General features: G+C 41.1%; 1 protein-coding gene across 1 annotated transcript; it reads right to left on the bottom strand.

Annotated features, from left to right (window-relative positions):
- Positions 1 to 21: 21 nt before the first annotated feature.
- slc22a15 (solute carrier family 22 member 15) lies at positions 22 to 22043 on the bottom strand. Its single transcript, XM_049600325.1, has 13 exons — positions 21902 to 22043; positions 20190 to 20339; positions 19959 to 20091; positions 16346 to 16510; positions 15936 to 16065; positions 14365 to 14425; positions 13399 to 13565; positions 11134 to 11274; positions 9531 to 9616; positions 8010 to 8118; positions 7844 to 7916; positions 4562 to 4720; positions 22 to 3659 (listed from the first exon to the last, which is right to left on the bottom strand). Exons 1-13 carry the CDS (start codon positions 21983 to 21985, stop codon positions 3633 to 3635), a joined length of 1485 nt encoding a protein of 494 aa, XP_049456282.1. The 5' UTR covers positions 21986 to 22043; the 3' UTR covers positions 22 to 3632.
- Between the last annotated feature and the right edge of the window lie 472 nt (positions 22044 to 22515).

Raw genomic sequence — 22515 nt, 5'->3', positions numbered from 1 at the left:
AGAAAATGACACTGGGAAGTGTTAGGAGACACAAACTTTAATTGTATAAACAACAGTATGTTCTGCATCCACCTGAGTGTCATCATAGTGAACGAAACGAGACAACTGGATTTTTCAACCGCTTACTGACTTCAGCATAAATAGATCATTTAAAATCTTAAGGACCCAGAGACATTTTACATCGTCTACATAGCACACACTGTAATAGCATGATTGTATACACCATACAAAATGATGTCATATAAAACATCTCAGTCGACTAATATCTTCATATCTCTATTTACATCTAAATTATATCTTACATAGGATTTAGTGTCAACATTTCACATCTGAAATCTGAACTTTGGAGTTAAAGGCACAGACGGCAGTGATAAAATCATTTGACGCACACACAGAAGAAGAAGAGTGGTGGTTTTGACTGAAGATTAATTTCTGTTAGCACCTCTTGCTTTGCTGCTGACACTATGTGTAAATTCTGTTTACTCTTTTACATAAATGTGTGTCTGAGACTTTTCATCAATTACAGATTTGTTAAGAGGCAAAGACTGCATCCAAAACACACATAAACACACACACAGACCTTGAGGTTCATAGAGGGTTTAAGGGCTGAAACTAAATATATAAATACATCAATAATCATATAATAAAATGCTTAAATAAATGAGGTCCCGCCCTTTTTGCTCTTTGCTCCAATTACAGTTGAGCATGCTTGAAACACGGCAGAATTTCCAACAACATTTTCCTTTGGGAATCACTGCTTTACATGTTATAGAGCAGTGATTCCCAACTGGTGCAGCTACGGGGTCCAGATTTCGCCTTAGTCATTTGTTCAAGGTCCACAGAGGTGAAAATATTCAGCGTCATACTTGCGTTTGGCTGTGTCATTGGGCTATTTTGCTGTCTCTGTCATACAGCTGACCGTTACAGCAGGAAACAGCACTTCAAAGTAAAAGCTCTGTGCCAGAAATTCACTGTACTTCAAAATAAGGTATGGTTTTACAGATTTAAAACATTTGTGAGTCACTTGTGGTCCATTCAGAATACCCTCAGGACCCACTTTTGGAGCGGGACCAACCAGTTGGGAATCATCGTTGTAAAGAAGGAGTCACTCAAATGTCAGATTATTAACTTCAACCAGATTTGCTTCCTCCTTAGTTCTGTTTTAACGTTAAACAGATTTGGGAAAAACCGAAGATAAGCTGGTTGCTGATGTATTTTTAAATTGAAATGAATTATTGTTGGCCAGAAAAGATCACAGGAAATGTCCTTCTGTGCATTGCAGTGCACACGAGGATGCTATGGGGTGGTGAAATGTGATGTTAAAATGGGGCTCAGACATCGGTCAAAAGCATAATTTTCTTTTTTTGTCCAAATTCATTTTTGTCGCTCTATTGACGCAGAAAAACTGCTGCACCCCACTAAACAGAACCAGCGTCGCTATGTTTCTTCTTGTCAAACTTGTCCAGCAATATATTTATACATTTATTCATCTGTTTAAGCATTTAATTAGATAATCATTTATATTTTAGTTGTGGCCTTTAAACCCCTCCACACATGATAAGAGAAAATAAACATAACTCAGCCCACAGCTGGGGTGAAATGACTGACTTGTATTGGACCCACTTGTCACCAGCTTCATGCAGTCAGTTTTGTATTTGTTTCTGATGTTGTACTTTACGTATTTCTGGCGTCTCAATGCCTGCTGCGGATCACATTTCCTTCGGGATAATAATAGTAATAAAGTTGAAGTAAAAAAAAAAAAAAATCTGACCTACACAATAATAATGATTCCCCCACGAGGTCCAAAAACTTCCGCCTTCAGCTCATGACCGACCCTCAGGCTGTAGTGTTGCATGATTTTGCATAAAATGATGATGAAATGATTAAAGCTTTGATGAGTTTATTAAAAAGCTGACTGCCGGGCATTGTGTTTTATTTTCTTTGCTTGTTACTTATTCATTTATATTTCTTGCTGGCACGGTACAGTTTGAGAGTGATCAAGTTGTGTCCAGTGTAGTGCTGACCTGTGAGTCACACAAACTGCCATTAAAGTGAATGGGAGAAAAATCGCAGGAAGTGAGTGTAATGTGACTTCACCTCTATGCCACAAGAATGTATAACTTAAACTCTATTGCTAAAAAAGCGACGGGTTTTCCTGTCATCTACACAAAGAGCTAAAACTCTGATGAGTGAAACCTGCTGCACAGAAAACTTAAACTATGTCCTGTATGACGGTGCCCTGATGGATCAGCAGGGTAATATGTTTGGCATCAAGACTCTCGTTTTCACCAAGCAATCCTGTTCAGCTGAGTTCAGTTTAAGCAGTCCATTGATTGGTCAAGTGAGAATCGTCACTCTTGCTTGACAAGGACTTAGTTTCAGTCAGTATGTTTACACGACATTAGAAAAAATGTATTTATTGTCTTAGCCGACTAAAACCAGACTTTTAAAATACATATAAACATTTTAGTCCGACTGTAATCACACTAAATTGAATTTGTCAAAGTCGGACTAACACACCTAGGTAATGTAATTGGGAGTTGAATTCTTCCCAGAAGTCGAATAGCATTAAATGCCTGACAGAAGAAGAAGCCAGTAACAACATGGCGAAATCTACATCCAGAGCTGTGCGTTTTCTGACGTACAAAATGAACAGAGCTGTACAGTTGTCCACCATGGTACCAGTTTGCCGCTATCTAACCGTAGCTCACTTGTTTGTTGATTGTTTGTTCTGAGACATAATAGGTCAACTGGAAAAGGGTCCACTTGCTTTGAAAACCGTGCATGTAAACACACTCATAGTCACAGGTTTGAACATGTACTGTGACCTTTTACAGTGTCGGACACCCAAAAAAACATTCAGCTAGATTTTAATCTTGACAACATGTGTCAAACTCAGCTCCTGTTCCCATGACAACAGCTAACGTTGTACCCAATCAAATCTGTAAACATTCCCCAATTAGTGTGTGTCTACTCTTAGCAACTGCATGCTAACACTTTAGCATGTGTACAGGATGGAGCTAGAGACGCTGCCGGAGACACAAGAGCATCAGGCTCATTTCCTCCTGGAAATAAATGCACTCCTAAAAAAATCTAACTTCACTGTATTTTAAGAAAAACTGCACATGTGTAAACTAAAAATGTGTGGCGTCATGTCAAATAACTCTGTTTTGGGAACTGTCACTGGCGGCAAGTTTGGTTTTCCAACTTCCCGCCATCTCTGACATGTAATGGCAGTCATGAATCAGTTCAGTCATATCTTTGCTGCCTCTCTCGGCTGTCAACCTCCGAGTAAGGCACAAGCACCATGACGATATTCAGGAAATTAAATAAAAGGATCGGGGTCGACTGTTCGACTGTTTCTGTAAAATTACATACATGAGGAACCGTCGAGTCTGTTACGCACACTCTCTGAAGGCAGCATCTACTTCCCACACCCCATTTGAAATGTCAGAGTTCACAGACGTAAACATGGTGATCGGTCCCTCAAGTTAATTTAAAAGGTCAGTTCACCGTTTTTTGAGGCAGTAGTTCCATATTAAGGAATGAGGTGAGGACAATCTGTGCCGCTGCTCTGAGCTGCTCTGGTGATGACAACTGGAGGCCGCTGGCTTCATTTGTGCTTTGATTTTTCATTTGTCATCTTCATATAAAAGAGCCTGGAGGAACAAAAAAGAAAAGTAAGACATGTATGTTTGTTTTCCTGTTTATCGCCCTACCCTGCCTTCCGTGCAGTGAGTGGCTGAGCACACCGGCGCTCACTCTGATTAAGGACGTAACAGTTAAAGACCAGGAGACACAAGCAGACAGTGCCAGTGGGCCAGTGGGCCAGTGGGCGGCTTCCAGGCTGTGTGTAGGTTGTAAATTACGACGACAGCGACCCCGGACTGCTAAACTACAAAACATCTTGTCTTTGTACTGTATTTAATTGAAAATACATCTCTTTGCAAATCAATGCATTCTGCTTTTGATTACAGGGCTCCAGTCTGCTTCTGAATGGCCGCATTTTGTGACTATTTTTGGTGTCAGTGTGGGTATTCTTTACAACTGCATGCTTTTTGTGCAACCCACAAATTTGGAGGCGTGGAGCGAGTCCACCAGTGTAGGCCAATGTGTGTAGGCCAATCATCTACACGCATCAGTGTTTCTAGCTGTGGTCATGTCCAACGTCATATTCAAGGATGTCGAAACAAACCCTGTACGGCAAAAAGTTGCTGAGGAAAACTCGGTTATAGACTCCAAAGAAGCCACACAGAAAAAGCTCAATCTACACTTTCGATAGGAACGGCAAATAATACAATGAACTGTGTGCTGTGTGCTAAATATGGCTCCAAATATGCGAGGGAAAAGAAGTTCGCAGAAGCAACCAACACTGCACAATTAAAACATGACACACTAATGAAACACAATAGCTTAAAACATAAAGAATAGAATCCCACTTCCAGCAGCCTCTCGCAGGCAGGACACTACAACACAATTTCACTTAGCATCTACCTCAGTTTCCTGTGCTGTGTGCATGACAGTGCAGTGTAGTTTGGATGAATGTGCAGTGTTGTGTCACCTTGCTCTCCAGCACTCGGCTGTGGGTCGGGCTGCTGAGCTCCTCCAGAGTCTCTGCTGCAGGTCTGTTGAGGGTTTCAGGCAGCAGGAGGCCCAGACAGCCTGCAGACAGGCCGCTCAGACAGAACACAGTGAAGGGCATGGACGCGTGGAGAGCCCGCTGCAACACACACACAAAGGCACAGACAATGACATCAGAAAAACACACAAGTGAACAATTAATATTTCTGAAAAACCTGTGTTGTAAGAGTTGTGTTGGAAAGCCACTTAAAGGGACACTTTCACCCAGCTTTGTACCATAACACTGTGGGTAATGTGAGGGAATGTACTGTAAAGGAACCCTGATTTCTATAAGAGATCATTTGTTACCAGCCGGCTGCCAGATTGTTTCTGGGTGGGAAACACTACGTCAGTGTACTCTGGCAGTTGTAAGTTTCCTTCCTCTTGAGCAAAGCCAAGGCCACAGCCCTTTTAATCTATTTCCTCTGTTCATGGAGCACCAGTATCAAAAGTATTTGTGTCTTCTACTGCATAGACCAGGGGTAGGCAACCTGTGGCTCTGGAGCCACATGTGGCTCTTAAGCCCCTGTCCAGTGGCTCCTTGAGCCTTTGAGAAAAGAAGTCTATGGAAATTCATTCTATGAATCTGAATGTTGCTGAACCTTGATAGCAATTACAATTACAATTTATTTATTTAAGGTAGGGACAGTACATATTAATAAACATAGTGCAGTAGTACATGTAAATATGCCAGATTGTAGCCCACGGCTAATTTCCATCTGTTGTCCCTAGGCAGGTTGTTGTTACTTTAGTAACATAAAAACAAAATGCATAAATAGCACAGGAGATACAGGAGAAACATTGAGAAACAGTACAAATATACACATAGTAAGTAATAAACAGTAGGAGGAACTAGATCAGGAGTGACCATAGAAAAAGAGGATGAAAACTGAAATGTCCTTGTATTGCACAGTTCATTATATTGCACATAGCCCTATTATATTGCACCAACCCAGCAGTGGCTGGTTAGCTATGGATGCCAAATCCAAAAAAGTAAATTGAATAAAATAGAGAATGTAGTAGTGCGTGGACAGATTTGTTTGCTCTCACTGCCAGCTCTGCAAAATCAAAGTACCAGATAATTATTAATAGTGCCCTGCACAGTGTCCACCTTGTGGTAAAACATATCAACAAATGCTTATTTAGACCATAAGTATACGCTAATTTAGACTTAATAGGCTATTTACCTTGATTATAAGGCTCAAACATGTTTTGCGGCTCCACGCAGATTTTTCAAATTATTTTTGATCAAAAATGGCTCTTTTAATGGCAAAGGTTGCAGACCCCTGGCATAGGCAGTCTGGCTTTATGAACAGACCGTCTTTACAGTACTTGTTTATATGTTTTAAATGACAAATTCATAGAACATTCAAAAAATCCAGGTGCAAATCCAGGTGTGCCGCAGGATTTTGGAATACCTACACATTATCATTGCAATATTCAACTGGGCCTGTACAAATAGTTATGAAGGAGTTTTTTATTGAGTGTATCGGTCTGCTGTGTGCACCAATTTCGTGAGAAAGAGGCACACTCTACCTAAAAAAATGTAATTTAATTTATAAAAAACTTCCTGGGGAACTATTTGTTGCTGTTCGTGCGACTGAATTATAAGTATGTGACACATTATATTATCTTACATTATTTCCCATTTAAATGGTTGTGTTATTGGTGCTTTGATGTCATTTTAAAAGTTTAAAATGGATTCTTGATGCATCTTGTTAATAAATATTTCATGACTAACAGTTGGTTGTCAATTCTTGTTCGATATTAGGAAATTAAAACAATCATTTACGTCGCTATAAGAGTGATAACACATTATAGAGGCTGTTGTGCACAGATATAAATACAGGTGTGCCTTGAGATTTTGGTTCACCTTTACCACCACTAGGCGTCACTGTAACCCAAGGTTCACGTCACACCAACTGCCCACAGGGGTTAGCTGAGGTGATGTTAACTCATTCAAAGGGGAAATTTCTGCTGTTAACATCTTTCACCATGTATGCTGTTGGAAAGTCTCATGTAGGAGGGAATGTAATATTATGTACTTCATTTAAAGTGTCATGTAAAAGGCATTTTTAAAGGCAGGTGCCAGGTTTCTGACTAGTTCAGCACAACCGTGTATTGTAAACACAACATGCAGGTCATGTACATGCCTCCTTTGTTGACTGATGCACATGTAAATTATACTTCAAAAATAAAGGGTGTGAACATTATTTCTGAATGTATTATGAAGGGAAAGTTCAGATATTTTTAAGTGGGGTTGTTTGAGGTACTTTCCATAGTAGTGCATTACACGCAGTAGATAGCAGTCGGCACGCCCTCAGTTTCAAGAAGCAGCAGTTGTGACTACACAGAAGCTAAGCAACATGCTGCTGTGGCCGGAGGGCCGCAGCAAAACTTATTTTAGCCACCCAAAAACTCAATGACACTTTAAGTGTGCGCTGTACCGAGAGTATTTTCACCCCTTGCCACAAACACCTGGTTCTGATGGGGAAGCCCTCAACAGCTTTACTTCCACATCTATACTCTCGTCAAAACCACCAGACTCCATTGACAAAAACAGTCATTTTAGCTCTCTGAACACAGAAGCCTCAATCAGTGAGTTAATTTGTGCCATTGTGTGACTTTAATGACTCTGATCCAACCCTTTTAAACGCCAAAGTCACACAATAGCACAAACAAAACAAGTAATAGAGGCAACGGTAGAACAGCAGCTTCTGACTTCAGCGGTGTTAAATTATTGCTTTTCTCAATGGAGTCTAGCTTTAAGGGAAGCAATATAATGGCTTCAGTTCCCCACTGGAAATCGCTGTGTAACGGTAAGGTAAAGAGGTGAAAATATTTAAAATATGGCGTACACCTTATCGGATATTGATTTTTCAGCTGGTTGAAATACTTTTTGTTGTTTTTAGTTTCCCCTCAGACTCCAGCCTGCTTCTCCACACTGGGGACATGCCGACTGACATCTACTGTAAGTAATACACTGAATTTGGATAAATACCCCGTATAATCCCACTTACAAAGATCCAAACTATCCATTTAAGACTAATTTACCCGCTAGTTTTATGTCCCCACCCACTCCTTCTGGCTCCTAATGAAGGTCAATGAATGTCATATATTTCATGTCATATAGAAACTGTGATAAAGTGCTTTCTGGTGCTGATGCTCATGTTCTGTCAAGAGAAAATGTGGACTATTAAGCTGCAAACAAACACCCTCTTACCATGGAAGGAACAAACGGTGCGAGGATTCCTCCAACTCTGCACGACATAGAACAAACGCCCAAACCAGCGTTCCTGAAATAAATAAATAAAGGCACACTGGGTCAACTTCAGACAGCATGATGTATGTGTGATGCAGAACATGCAGATTGTGACTGGTTAGTTTACCTGATAACAGTTGGGTAGAGTTCAGAGGTGTAGACGTAGGCGATGTTGAACGCTGCACTGACCATTAGTTTTCCCAGAAGCGCCAACGACGTAATGCTCAGCAACGTCCCTGCAGGCACAAATTAACCAGCGCTGACCACACAACATGGAGCAAATGTTTGATGGGACTCAGAACAATAATTCATAGCTTAATCAGTATTTTGGACCACAGGAGCAGCAGCTACCATTCTTACAAATCTCTGGAGTTTGGACGCTGCAAGCCTTTTATATTTGTGTTTATTGTGGAAATCTGTAACCCTAGAATACATCACAGTAGGGCAACAGAAGTTGGCTAAAACCCCAGGATAATGATTTCTAGGAGTCATAGCAATCTCTGAAAACTACAGCTCACCCCTGAACAGTTAGTTTTAGTCTATATTTAATCCAAACTAATCTTAAGGAGATAGTTCAGATCTTTTGAAGAGGGGTTGTTTGAGGTATTTATCCAAAGTCAGTGTATTACCTGCAGTGGATGGCGGTTGGCACGCCCCCAGTTTGGTGGAGCATACGTTAAACTGATATTGATTTTTTTAGCTGGCTAATACGTTGTGCTGCTGCTCTCCTCCACAGCAGTACATTACACCAATACTTCTTAACTGTGGTTAAGAACACTATAAAACCCCACTTCAAAATATCCGCACTGTCCCTTTCATCAAATGTGGAATTGATTTCAGGTGGTCTGAGATAAGAGCATTAGTTTAAAAGTAAAGTGAAGACTGGATGGACCAGTTAAAATCAGAGTTTGGGTGTGGGCACAAACACAACTTGATAAATCATCATCACTTGCTGTAAAAGCCTCCCTGCTATGAAATGCCTATTAAAATCTCTGTGAACTGACAAGGAAATAAGAAGTTACTTGTGTCACATATTTTTCCAGTGTTTCACTGACACTAGTAAGACTGCTGGTTTGATGACAGCTGGCTGACACTGTGGTAGTGCAACATAGTTACATCAGCCTCAGAGAACAGCTAGTTTGAATTACTCGACATGTTCAACTGGTCAGGACCTGCTGGGTGTGTTTCATCCATATTTAAACCCACTTCAGCTGTGCTCAGAGGTATATTCCTCTGTGTAAGTGAGTGTCACTGAGTACGTTTAAATGCATAAAATAGTCTGGTTTTTGCTCTTAATACAAGAAAGACACTGATACTCTGATTAATGGAAAAGTAGAACAGCTGGAACATTTTGTTTTTTGCATCAAAACAGGCCTTGTCAGACTGTGCCAACACAGCCTCCCTCTTTCATTCCTACAACCACCTCCCTGAACAGGTCAGTGTTGCGATATTTGCACATATCACAATGTTGGCGAGTTGGTTTGTGTACAATGCATCCATGACAACGCACAGAGCCGACTGTAAACAGGCAAGAGGCTGTGTGTCACAAACTGCGGTAAAAAACACTATTTCAACGCACATTCTGAATGCATGAAAAGTGACGTTCGTAATATTAGTGTGCACGTAAACGTAGCCGCCAGTGTCTCACCTGTGTTTTCAGGGATGAACATGGTGCAGAGGCAGGCGGAGCCAGCCAGACACAGGAAGCTAGCCATGCTCTTCCTCCTCCCAGCCCTGGAGGACAGGACACAACAACAACTCATCAGTGCATGCTTCATCCTGGACACCTCACAACATTATCTGCCTCAAGCCTTTAACATTTTCTAAAGCCATAGACACAAAGTTGACAAAAACAAGATAAGATGAAGGCAGCTAATGAAAATATATACACGTACAAATCAACAGACTCATGCCTCGTTTCCACACAGCTCTGTGTACGTGTGCAGGTCAACCAGAAGTCCAGTCACACCAAAGAGAACCTCTTTTTTTCGGTTGGGATTTGCCTCCAGTACATTGAAAAACTGAACTTTGCGGCAGATTTCGGACTGACTGTGTGCACCGTCCCACAGGAAGTTAGCATAAAAACATATTAGCCAACAGACTAATGAATGTAATACAGCTCTACTCACAGGCTCCCACACATCTTCATGGACAAAACTTCAAAACTTTCCATAACTTATCAAGGGCCCATAATACTATATTTTTCTCAGTGAAAAGTTCGACAGCATGTTTAGCTAGCTAACACTGGTAGCATGTGTAACATATAAAGTGCATGGCATGCGTAGTAGATCATACTGCTTTTAACAAAGTATTTCCTGAAACTGGCTGCACACCTGACAGGCCAACCTCCTCACTTATTTGCCTCCATGCATTATTGGTCCTGTGTTTCTCTCTCTGCACTGCTCCTTGCGCATTTTCCACAAGATTGGATGGCGAAAAACACTCAAATTTAACCTTTCTGCCATTTCTGCGGTGGTGTTTCTATAACAGACCTTAACAATAATGGACATATCTACCGTGACGTCAGCCATTGGTATTTGTAATCCTGTTGTGAAGCCTTGAGTTTAGAATTACAGCGGTCACCACCTTGATTTTTTGGAGTCAGAGGTGACCATATTTGGGCGAGAGGGTGGTTGGAGGTTGGGAGTTGGAGCAAGGGGCGGATTTGACTGAGAAGCCGAGGACACCAAGCGGCCCTGCCTTTAATTATATGTATCTTTGAGCCTTAATAAAATGTAAACAGGTGAGTGTATAAAAATTCAGCCTCTGTACTGTTGTCATAAAAGTTGAAATCAGCTGTACAGACCAAAACCGTTTTTAGCACCAGGCTGTAAACATGTTTATTTCTGCTATAAAGTTGGGTATTTTAACACGGGGTTTATGGAGATTAACTTGTTTCTGGAGTCAGCCTCAAGTGGCCGTTAGATGAACTGCAGTTTTTGGCACTTCAGTGTTGGCCTCATTTTTCAGCCCCAGAAGTTGCCATTTGGTTTCTATCCTTGCATTGAAAACTAGGGGCATACTCTGTATACTACACAGAAATACGAACCAATACGTAAAAAGAACTGTATAAAGGTAACAAATCAGAAAATAAATCCTCAAATAGCAAGAGATACAAGGTTTAATACTCAGCATACACTAACAACTCCCCCAAACAGGAAGACCAAACATGGAGGTGTGAGCTGCAAGTATCAGGTGTCACACTGGGTTGTCATTGTGTGTATGTGTGTGTGTGTGTGTGTGTGTCTCACCAGTGTTTGTTGATGAAGTATATGCAGAGCGGGTAGGCAGGCAGCTCCACCAGGCCATACATGGCTACGTTGACATAACGGCTACCAGATGTGTCACTGGCCCCCAGAGTCAGACCATAGTACACCAGACTGCACGCATACCTGCAACATACAAACACACACATGCATACACACACACAGCAGGTAAGTAGATATGATAACAAACACACAAACTGGTTTAAAAAGTGATAAATAGTGAAAAATACATCTCCTGTGTTTCTGGTTTTTGGTAGTATCATAATAGTTTCTGGTGAGTGAACTCACAGACACTTAACTGCTCTTTGACATTTATCTTGTTTTTTTTCCTGTCTCCAGAGGCACATCCTGCACCGTCTTTTCCCCCAGGGGAGTTCGTTTACTGCCAACTGTGCAGCAGAAATCACTACAACTGTTTGACCTGTGGGAGTACCATCAAACTGAACAGATTTACTCCGCTAAGAAAAGAAAGAAAAAGAAACATATTTTTTCAAGTCTTGAAGCTCACTGAGGCAGCTAACTGGACAGAAAACGAAAACTGTTACAAAAAGTTGAGGTCAAAAGTCTGTTTTGGATCTTTAGCAGCCATGATAAAGCGAAAAACAGTCCACAGGGTTGAGTCAGAGAAAAGTTTTTTTAGTTGTGGACATGTAGAGATGCGTTTGTCAGTGTTAGATAGGTTTTTTTGTGCAGCATAACGATCGATAAAAGAAACACAGTCCTTCTCACACTCTGTTACCTGACAGTGACCTTTATGACATAATTACCATGGTATGGTGTCGACCACAAACCACCGCAGTTATACAAGATGTCGAATTTCCTGGCTATGATTCACTTCTACCGTCCATCACCTGTTCACTTTGGTAACTATATAGAAACAAACATTCTGCTAGTTCCTACAGACGATTCGACCGTTTGTAACCTCAGACAGGTTGAAGGACAAAGTGCGCAACATTTGTGACATTAAATTTATGGCAATACTCAGAGCTCCAGCAACTTTATTCTTGCATTTTGATAAAGTAAAATTATTTGCAGACACAAAACCAAGTCATAAAGTCATAACCAGCCCCATAAGGCATAAAGTCTGTATTAAAATAGTTATCAGCCCGCTCCTTCCAACAGTATGATAGGACATTTATGACATACTGTATTGCAATGTGATCACCTAAATGCCATGACAATCAATCCAATAGCCTACAGAAAAACAGAGAAGCTACATTTTCATTTAAAAACAGTGGGAAATTTTAAGTATTATAAGCAGCATGCCTCCAATTCTTCCCCAGTGGCCACTCGCAGTATTGCAGCAAAAACAACTGTCAAAGTCATGTCTGTAAACATGTTGACAGGACACCTCGAACTGCAAACAAGGTCAATTATGACTCTTTCTCACATGACTTTTTGATCCTTGGAGGTTTTATATTTTTAAAACTTTCCTTGAGCCGAGGAAATCGATTTAAAATCTGTTACGCCATCACAATGTGACCCTGAGAAGGACTAAATGCACAAACCAGCTATTTTTAAGATCCCATGGAGAGAGATTCTCACTACAGCCTGTTTTAGTTTGTTCTGAAAATGTGGGTGTGCAGCCTCGTTCTGTGGATGATGAGGTGCTGATTTCCATCTGTGTCACTGATGATGAGGAAATACAGTGAGTGCTGGACAGAGCAGTGACAACAACCCCGCCCACATTTAAGAGTACTGTTTGTGGTGGAAACCCTAGGGTCTAGGTACCATGTCTGAAGGGTTACTATTGGTTCCAAAGGTACCATACCAAAAATGTGGTGGTGGAAATGGGGCTATACTGTGGAAATAAAGGACTTAATGCCACTGCTGTGTGTGTTTGTGTCAGAGAGACTATTAGAGAGGGAAGGAGAGGGTGTTCTGTGAGCCTCATCTCTACATGCAAATCAAGGGCTTCCCTACAGCTGACAGTCACAGACAACCATCAGCAATTCATCTCACTTGCTGAAAACACTGGCCTCATTTGTGTCTGACACTGGCCACCTCCTTTCATGGATTGACACTTTTAAAGTTCAAAGCATTCAGGTTAGCTCTAGTAGTTTCAATATGAGCAGAGATTCTATGTGAAGTTCTGGCAGTGCTGGTAGAAGTGATACTGTAGTTAAAGTATTAGTGGTGGCTCTGATTTGAGTCTGTGGTAGCAACAGGATTTAAACCAACAACTCTGCTTTCCTAAATTTGTTTTAGCAGTTTGCATGTTTTGCTCTTCTTCTGTGGTGGTACACTCACCAGACAAACATGAGCACCATGGTCCTCAGACGGAGGACTGGATGGATCACCAGCTGCAGGACACCCGCTCCCCTGTTGTTGCGGTTACCGGCCTTTGCAGCACCGACACGTTGCAGCATCAGGTTGTTGGCAGTGTTGCCGTTCCTCAGCGCCATGTAGCGCAGAACCTGAAAACAGGAGACGAACAATATCGGACAGTGTTTCAAAATGACGCACAATTCAGTGATAGATAGACGCTAAGGTAAAATGGTTTAAATCCTGGCAGTAGAGATGACACAGCATGAAAACTAAAACAGAGCTTACAGATAATCACAGTCATCAATATTACTACAGTACTGATGCACAAACTGCAATCATTTCACCAAGGTTTACTTTTCGTTTGCATGAACATTACAATAACAACATATCTAGTAACTTGTGTAAACATATGAAATCATATCAAATATGCTCTAATATAAAAACAACCTGTTTTTATAAATGTTTGCTCAAGCGTCTGTAAGACAAGAATCAGGGACCAGTGGCCTTACTGGGTTTGCCTGCTGCACGCCTACTCTGTAAACAAGGTTATAACAAAACAAACCTGCTCTGACTTTTTCAAAGGGCAGTAATCAACACAATTTTAATGAAAATCAAAATTTGAAATGGTAAAACCATCAGAAAAATGACCACGTTTCAACCCTACCTGGCAGATGACCTTCCTGTGGTCATTTTAGTCAAACATCTTATAATTTCTAAGCCCTACCTTCCCAGAGCTCATTGTGGATTACACGTAATAAGTCAAGCAGGAAAAAGGGACATTTTCTGACTTCTCTGCCACAATTCATTCTGTTGTAAGATGATGTGGAGATTTACAAAAAAAATGCTGTTTTCTCTGAGTGATAAAAGCTCTATATGCTACATTTAAATCTATCAGCTTTATAGACACCCAACTTCCCCCAACATGACACTTCCATTAATATATTTTACCTCTTCAGCTCGCTCCGTCTGACCCTGAGAATACAGCCAACGAGGAGACTCTGGAAGAGCTCTGGAGGAGAGAAGGCGAGAGATTATTGTATTGGCACAAATGTTTTTTTGTTTCAACAAACTGGGGTTGCATTAGATTTACATTTTTCCGACAGCGGATTCTTTTTCCAAAAACATGCATCAGAAATGTGGAGGTTGTTTAATATTCATCTAGTGCTCATTAATACTCATAACATTACCACGATGGTAAGCAACTAGATCACTCTTAAGATTTTTACTACTACTAAATGCAAAAAAGCACTAGAGAAAAGTAAAACAGTGTGTTTATAATTTTATCTCCTTAACTTACAAACACACGTTGTTTATATGTTACTTTGGTGATTATTTTTTAATTTTTAAATACTTGTTTGACAGGTTAAGATTTTTTTAAATGAATTTTTGTATTTTTTTTTCTTTAGTTCCAGGTAATTATTGGTTTCTATTAATATCTGTGTTGTATAAAAATTAATTGACACGATATGATACGATTATTACGATACGATACGCTGTGATACAATACGACACGATATGATACGATATACTTCATTGTCCTTGTAGAGAAATTTGTCTTGGACTCAGGAGTTGCACAAGTATTGCTTCCTTACAATAGTAGTCCAGAGGAAATGAAACACATACTACACATACAGTATTGCACATAACACCAGCACACACCAGAGCACCATAAGCAAAACACAACACGCCCCGAAAGCATCAAACATCATTATTATAAAAGCTTATCTGAGATTGGCGCAAATTAATTTTTAAAACGATATAGTTTAAATTTGGCCATTCTGTATCGTCTGCCCAAGGGTATTAGCTCGTACTCAGCATGGAGAATGTGAGAAGAGTCAGACAGTGTTATCTGTGCTTGTTTGAGAACAGACTGCTCACACTGTGACTGGAGGGACTGGTGTTCCTTCCTAACCATGACCTTCATGGCTGCATGAACCAGATAAGCAAGTTTAGATTTTAACTCCATCGTCAGTATCCCACACCATGCTGACAGACCATACCCGACAACACTCTCTAGGACAGCCTGATAACATAAAAACACAATCCTCTGATCCACCACACCTTGAGAAATAAAGCCTTTGCTGTAGCCAAGAGCACACACTGTCAACATGGACCCTCCAGCTAAGGACACCGAGGTGCACAGTAGCCTTAGCTGGACTTTTGTTGTGTACTTCATCACAGCAAATGCTTATAAAACACAAAAGCATGATTGGAAATGGTTATTGGTCTTTTAAAGCTTTATGTGAATCTTAGAAAATAAGATCAAAGATGCAAAACTCCTAAGTTTGTTAAATTTATTGTATTCTGATTTATTTGCATTTTATTTACATTCTTTAAATTCCCGCATTGCATCAAAACGAGTGCTGATCACACTTGACACAATAATCCATCCCATTTGTTCTGTGGGTTTTAGTCATCCCCCGAGAGAGAGAGGCTTTTAAAAGCCATTAGTGCATCATACTTGTCTCGATATTATGTGGATGTGGGCAGGAAGTCATCTCTCTGAGGTTTGTACTCACACAGACAGCAGGAAGAACAGGACACCAGATGAGTTAGCGACTATGGCCAGGTTCCTCCACGGCCGGACAAGGTAGCCCAGAGCTCCAAACAGGGCGATGCCGACTGCAAAACTCATGTTGACTAACGTCCCTGGAGAAAGAAAGAAATATCACGTAGTTAGGACAAAGCAGGGTCATTCTGTGGATGGAGTGAGAGCTGCATGGCCTGTTCAAGCCCAAACCTGCAACTAAATCCTTCCAAAATCAGCTACGGTACAATCTGATATGATATCACTAAGCTCTACACTCACTTTAAAATCCTCCTATTCTAAAAGCTATAACCAAAAAACATTCAGCTAAATTGGCAGCAAGAAAAAACCAAGACATCGTATGAAGTGATGTCTGATGGGATTGTTTTGGTGTTCACATACCAGTCATGGCCCAGTAGGACTTGCCCACGTACTCCTGAGTGAGAACGAAGCAGGAGACATTGATGCCGCCGTTCATCAGCCCCACCAGGAAACGAGACAGGGCGAAGACCTCGTAGCTGGGGGCCAAGGCGGTCACGTAACCAAAGACCACCTCAAAAAACAGACCTGAGAGACACAGACAGAGGTGAGGAGAACGAGGAGGAGCAGGGACCTGGATTAAGAGGGGATTTTTATTATGTATGCCAATTGTAATATATGCCATCTGACTGATATTCAAGTTAATACAAAACCAAAAAGAAAACATGTTACCAAAGGTTTAATGCAGATAAACTGCACCGGGCTCGGGGTCAGGTTTGGTCAGGAAAATGCGGCCCGAGCCGCTCTAGCGTGCTTACCTGTGTGTGGCGGAACTCCGCCGTGCACGATACAGTGAGCAGAGGAGAATTGTTAACGCGTGACCATGTAGAGACAGAAATGGCACGATGGCATAACACCATAAATAGTATATTGTTATGTTATTATATGAAGCGTCCATCGCGCAAAATAATATCAATGGGGGCTGTGGGCAGGACATTGTTACACAGCTGTGCCTGTGACTTCAGGCAGAGAGACCGCTGCATCAGAGCAGAAGAGCACGTTTTAAAATACATTTATTTTATCAATTAGTTATTAACTTTTACGATTTTTAGCAACTTGCCCGATCGGGCAAGTGAGTTGTTAGTTTACATGCCCGACCTTGAGTTTTACTTGCCCCGGGCAATCGGGCAATCCTTATTGTTGAGCCCTGTGGTGTGAACTGTCTCTTTACGCCTCTTTCTATTTCTGTTTTGGTTTGACTGCACATTTGCAGTCTGGTTTAATCTCAATTTTTCCAGTTAGCTCTGATAAACCCACTGCTCACTTCCTGTCCAGCAGGCACACACAGTTAGACAACTTGCTGGTGAAGAAAAAAACTGCACCAATGCATTTTTACTTTCCTAACTCCTCATAACAGGACATCTGCTGATACAGAATGCCCATCCAGAATCAGCATTCTCTTTCTCCATTGCACAGAACTCATTGGAATCGTTGTTATCATGAGGGATTTATGGGAAAGCCAATTAACTGAGTCTGCAGCTCATCCTGACTCAACGGATGTAAGACAGAGGAAACTCTGGATTATTCTGACAATATTGACAGTGACACGATAATGGATAAAGACAAAATATACACTAGCTGGAACATTCTGGTAAGATCAGGAAATTACATCACTTTACTGTAATACAGCCTTTATAACACTTACGATATTACAATTTCTTACAATATTCAAAATCTAAGACGATATCTCAAAACCTAAGATCATATATATATATATATATATATATATATATATATATATATATATATTTATATATGTCAATGCATTTTTACGGGTCTTTAGTTCATAGTTTTGACAAGTTTGTATGCATTTTTTTCTTGTTGAACAAATGTTTGTTTTAAGGGCATGTCCAATACTTGTTTTGCAACCTTGCCTGAAACTGAGTGTTCCTGATAAGTAATACATCAAAGTTAACCGCTGTCATGTCCCTTCAGTTGTTTAAACAACACTAGATTTTAAATTAGTAATACAAGGGACATGTATCGCGTAACACTGAGACATGTTTTGGTATTTTTAACACATTTTAAATAATAGCCAAAGCCATGTATATGCAAAACTTTTCCGAAACATTTTGTTAATTACAAACCATTTCCAGGCCTGGAAGAAACATTTGTATACAGTACAGGCCAAAAGTTTGGACACACCTTCTCATTCAATGCGTTTTCTTTATTTTCATGACTATTTACATTGTAGATTCTCACTGAAGGCATCAAAACTATGAATGAACACATGTGGAGTTATGTACTTAACAAAAAAAGGTGAAATAACTGAAAACATGTTTTATATTCTAGTTTCTTCAAAATAGCCACCCTTTGCTCTGATTACTGCTTTGCACACTCTTGGCATTCTCTCCATGAGCTTCAAGAGGTAGTCACCTGAAATGGTTTCCACTTCACAGGTGTGCCTTATCAGGGTTAATTAGTGGAATTTCTTGCTTTATCAATGGGGTTGGGACCATCAGTTGTGTTGTGCAGAAGTCAGGTTAATACACAGCCGACAGCCCTATTGGACAACTGTTAAAATTCATATTATGGCAAGAACCAATCAGCTAACTAAAGAAAAACGAGTGGCCATCATTACTTTAAGAAATGAAGGTCAGTCCGTCCGGAAAATTGCAAAAACTTTAAATGTGTCCCCAAGTGGAGTCGCAAAAACCATCAAGCGCTACAACGAAACTGGCACACATGAGGACCGACCCAGGAAAGGAAGACCAAGAGTCACCTCTGCTTCTGAGGATAAGTTCATCCGAGTCACCAGCCTCAGAAATGGCAAGTTAACAGCAGCTCAGATCAGAGACCAGATGAATGCCACACAGAGTTCTAGCAGCAGACCCATCTCTAGAACAACTGTTAAGAGGAGACTGCGCCAATCAGGCCTTCATGGTCAAATAGCTGCTAGGAAACCACTGCTAAGGAGAGGCAACAAGCAGAAGAGATTTGTTTGGGCCAAGAAACACAAGGAATGGACATTAGACCAGTGGAAATCTGTGCTTTGGTCTGATGAGTCCAAATTTGAGATCTTTGGTTCCAACCGCCGTGTCTTTGTGAGACGCAGAAAAGGTGAACGGATGGATTCCACATGCCTGGTTCCCACTGTGAAGCATGGAGGAGGAGGTGTGATGGTGTGGGGGTGTTTTGCTGGTGACACTGTTGGGGATTTATTCAAAATTGAAGGCACACTGAACCAGCATGGCTACCACAGCATCCTGCAGCGACATGCCATCCCATCCGGTTTGCGTTTAGTTGGACGATCATTTATTTTTCAACAGGACAATGACCCCAAACACACCTCCAGGCTGTGTAAGGGCTATTTGACCAAGAAGGAGAGTGATGGAATGCTGCAGATGACCTGGCCTCCACAGTCACCGGACCTGAACCCAGTCGAGATGGTTTGGGGTGAGCTGGACCGCAGAGTGAAGGCAAAGGGGCCAACAAGTGCTAAACACCTCTGGGAACTCCTTCAAGACTGTTGGAAAACCATTTCAGGTGACTACCTCTTGAAGCTCATGGAGAGAATGCCAAGAGTGTGCAAAGCAGTAATCAGAGCAAAGGGTGGCTATTTTGAAGAAACTAGAATATAAAACATGTTTTCAGTTATTTCACCTTTTTTTGTTAAGTACATAACTCCACATGTGTTCATTCATAGTTTTGATGCCTTCAGTGAGAATCTACAATGTAAATAGTCATGAAAATAAAGAAAACGCATTGAATGAGAAGGTGTGTCCAAACTTTTGGCCTGTACTGTATATCATAACTTTTCCAGGAATTTCATGACCATGGGAAAAAAACTATTTTGCAGCTCTACATTGTGGTTATTTTCTATAAATTCAAAGCTGTAAATTAAAATCTGTAAAATCAAAACAGGCCTAAAACTTAAATAATCTACATTTTAACATATGGCCCTACAATAACAAACAGCTCCAGGACAACTTCACTGAGACAAATCTGACTTATCGTGGCCATTGGTTTTCCTCACATGTCAAGTAGACAGGTCTCCTGCCGATCCTGTCAGAGAGTGGCCCAAAGATGATGTTCCCGACCAGAAGCCCGGCGAAGAACAACGATCCAGCTAGGCTGACCTTATATGCCTGCTGCTTGATGAGAAACCACTGGGGAACACAGAGACAGTGGACTTCACGGACCCAAACAAGCACACATGCTGAATCAGAGGTCTTTGCTGAGTAAACATGAACTCTGGCTCCCTAACCTCTGTCACTATGGAGTCGACGTCCTCGGTAAAGGTGACGTGTTGGAGGAGCTCCTGCTGGTTGGATGGGACACCGTCCTGCTGCTCGATGCGATACTGTGGCGTGAATCCAATCAGAACAATCAGCATGGACTGACAGGCCATGTACACCTGAAACACACAGATCAGCACAGTATCAACCAGCTGAGAGACGGTTCTGCTAGAAATAACACGCATCATATTACAAGCACCACCACTGCGACTATCAGCATGCTCTAAAAACATGTTCACACCCGTCATAAAAAGGATTAGACCATGTTCTGTGTTTCAGACCTGGCTGACAGCAATATATGTCATCTGAAACTCTGATTTAGGGGATTTAGTGGCATCTAGTAGTGAGGATTGCCCTATCTACAGCCAGTGTTTCGTTGGGCTCATGGATGTATAAAGAGACCTGGATACAGCATTGGAGGTAGACCCTATTATGATGGGCCCTAGTGCATAGTATCTTTGAACACAGGTATATTTCCAAGGTGGCAATCAGAATCACTTGCAAGGGCCTGCTCTTTCTACAGGCCCCTTGACCCTAGGGGCCCCAGTGCAATATTTCCGCCCCTGCTAAAATGTTTTTAAGCTCTCCTTACTTGGTTTGGTGAGGTTTAAGACAACTAGGGTTTACAAGCTTAACCAAAAAAGGGCGCTATAGCAAACTTCATTTAAAAATGCAGATGTTTAAGATCAAATTTGATACCGGTGACAATACAGACCAAGTAAGAAATTATTTTAAGCCATGTGGGAAAACGTGGGCTGTTGTGATAAATTCGGCTTGCTTTCGGCATCCCTGTGTGCTATTTCCTTTCAGTAAACACTTCTCTTTGACAAACTTCATATCAATACGCGAAAGTTTACGATTATATTTGATGTTGGAGACAATACAGAGAAAGTGGGAATTTACTTAAAACCATCCGGGAATATGTGGGCTGTTGTGATGAATTCGGCATAGGTTTGACATCCGTGTGAGCTATGGCCTTCTAGTAAATGTAAAATTTGTTCTATGACAAACCTCATTAAAATACCGCTACATTTTCCATTACATTTGATATTGGAGGCAATGTAGGACAAACAGGGAATTATTTCAACCCTTTAGGGCATTTTTAGGCTTTTGTGATAAATTCGGCAGACATTTAATGTGGCTTAGAGCTATTTTCCTTTGTAAAAAATGTATCTTTAGCGGTGCGTGTCGCTGTAACGTTAGGAATGCGACGCGCGGGGGTGTTATTTTGTTCAGTAAACAACGCGGGAATAATATACTTCCGTTACTAATATTTCTTTCTATGATATGCCGAACTAATGAGTTGCTCAAATACATACGTAAAGTACATCGAGATATGGGCTGCTTCATTTCTAAACATGCCTATAAACAAGGCAACACTAATCATCCCGTTTTTTGAACGAAGTCTGGTGCAAAGTTCTCTATCTCGAGAAGTGCACTTTCGAAGCTTGAGCCTTGCTGAATTGTAAGCAAGCCGTGACAGCTCAAACGTAAAAGTATTTTATAGATAAATGTTATTTTGTTGGTCCACACTCAAAGGCTTAACGTTAAACATCCCTCTGTTTACTGTTGGAGCCTGAGAGCCACGTAGCGTTAACGTTACCTCTGTCCCGCTACGACTGTTTTGCAGGAGCATTTCTGGTTTCGCGTTTATAAAACACATATTTTTTAATTCGCTGACCTGTGTCAGAACAAGGACAGACACCGCCCGCTTCTGGTAAGGTCCAAACTCGCCGACAACTTGAAAAGCTTCCTCTAAATCCATTCCAGGTAAGGCGGCCAAGCGGCGGCTCTCTAGTTTAGCATCACCACCAGAGAGGACAGTAATGTGCGTAATGTGAGAGGATCATCCGCGCTCACTTCCGGTTTCACTTCCGCGTCCATTTGCAAATAACGACAGGTACCGTCTCAAATATTAAGTACAAGATAAAATGAATTTTCTATGACAAGTGGTCCAAAATAATGTTTTACTAATATCACAGTTGATAAATGAGCGAGGTCACTTCATTACACGCACACTGATTCCTAAAAGTATCCCACTATCTGTAAACAGGGGCGGAATATCAGAAAATGGGACCCTGGGCACAAATAATCAAAAGCCCCCCCACCTCTCCAACAGAGGACCAATAGAGTGTGCCAGGGCTGACGTCAAAACCCGGAAGTTTAGCATAGCGCTGGTTCCCGGAAGAGAACGTGAATGTGATTTTTGCATTGCGTTTTGGATTATGTCAGAAAATAAGCTCTGTGGCTAACACAAGTTTATGATACTTACAGGTTTTGTCCAGCGAGATAGTC

This window comes from Epinephelus fuscoguttatus, linkage group LG16 (genome assembly GCF_011397635.1).
Source record: "Epinephelus fuscoguttatus linkage group LG16, E.fuscoguttatus.final_Chr_v1".
In the NCBI taxonomy this organism is placed as follows: Eukaryota; Metazoa; Chordata; class Actinopteri; order Perciformes; family Serranidae; genus Epinephelus; species Epinephelus fuscoguttatus.
Note: the sequence above shows the minus strand (reverse complement) of the source record. Positions and strands in the feature narration are given on the sequence as shown.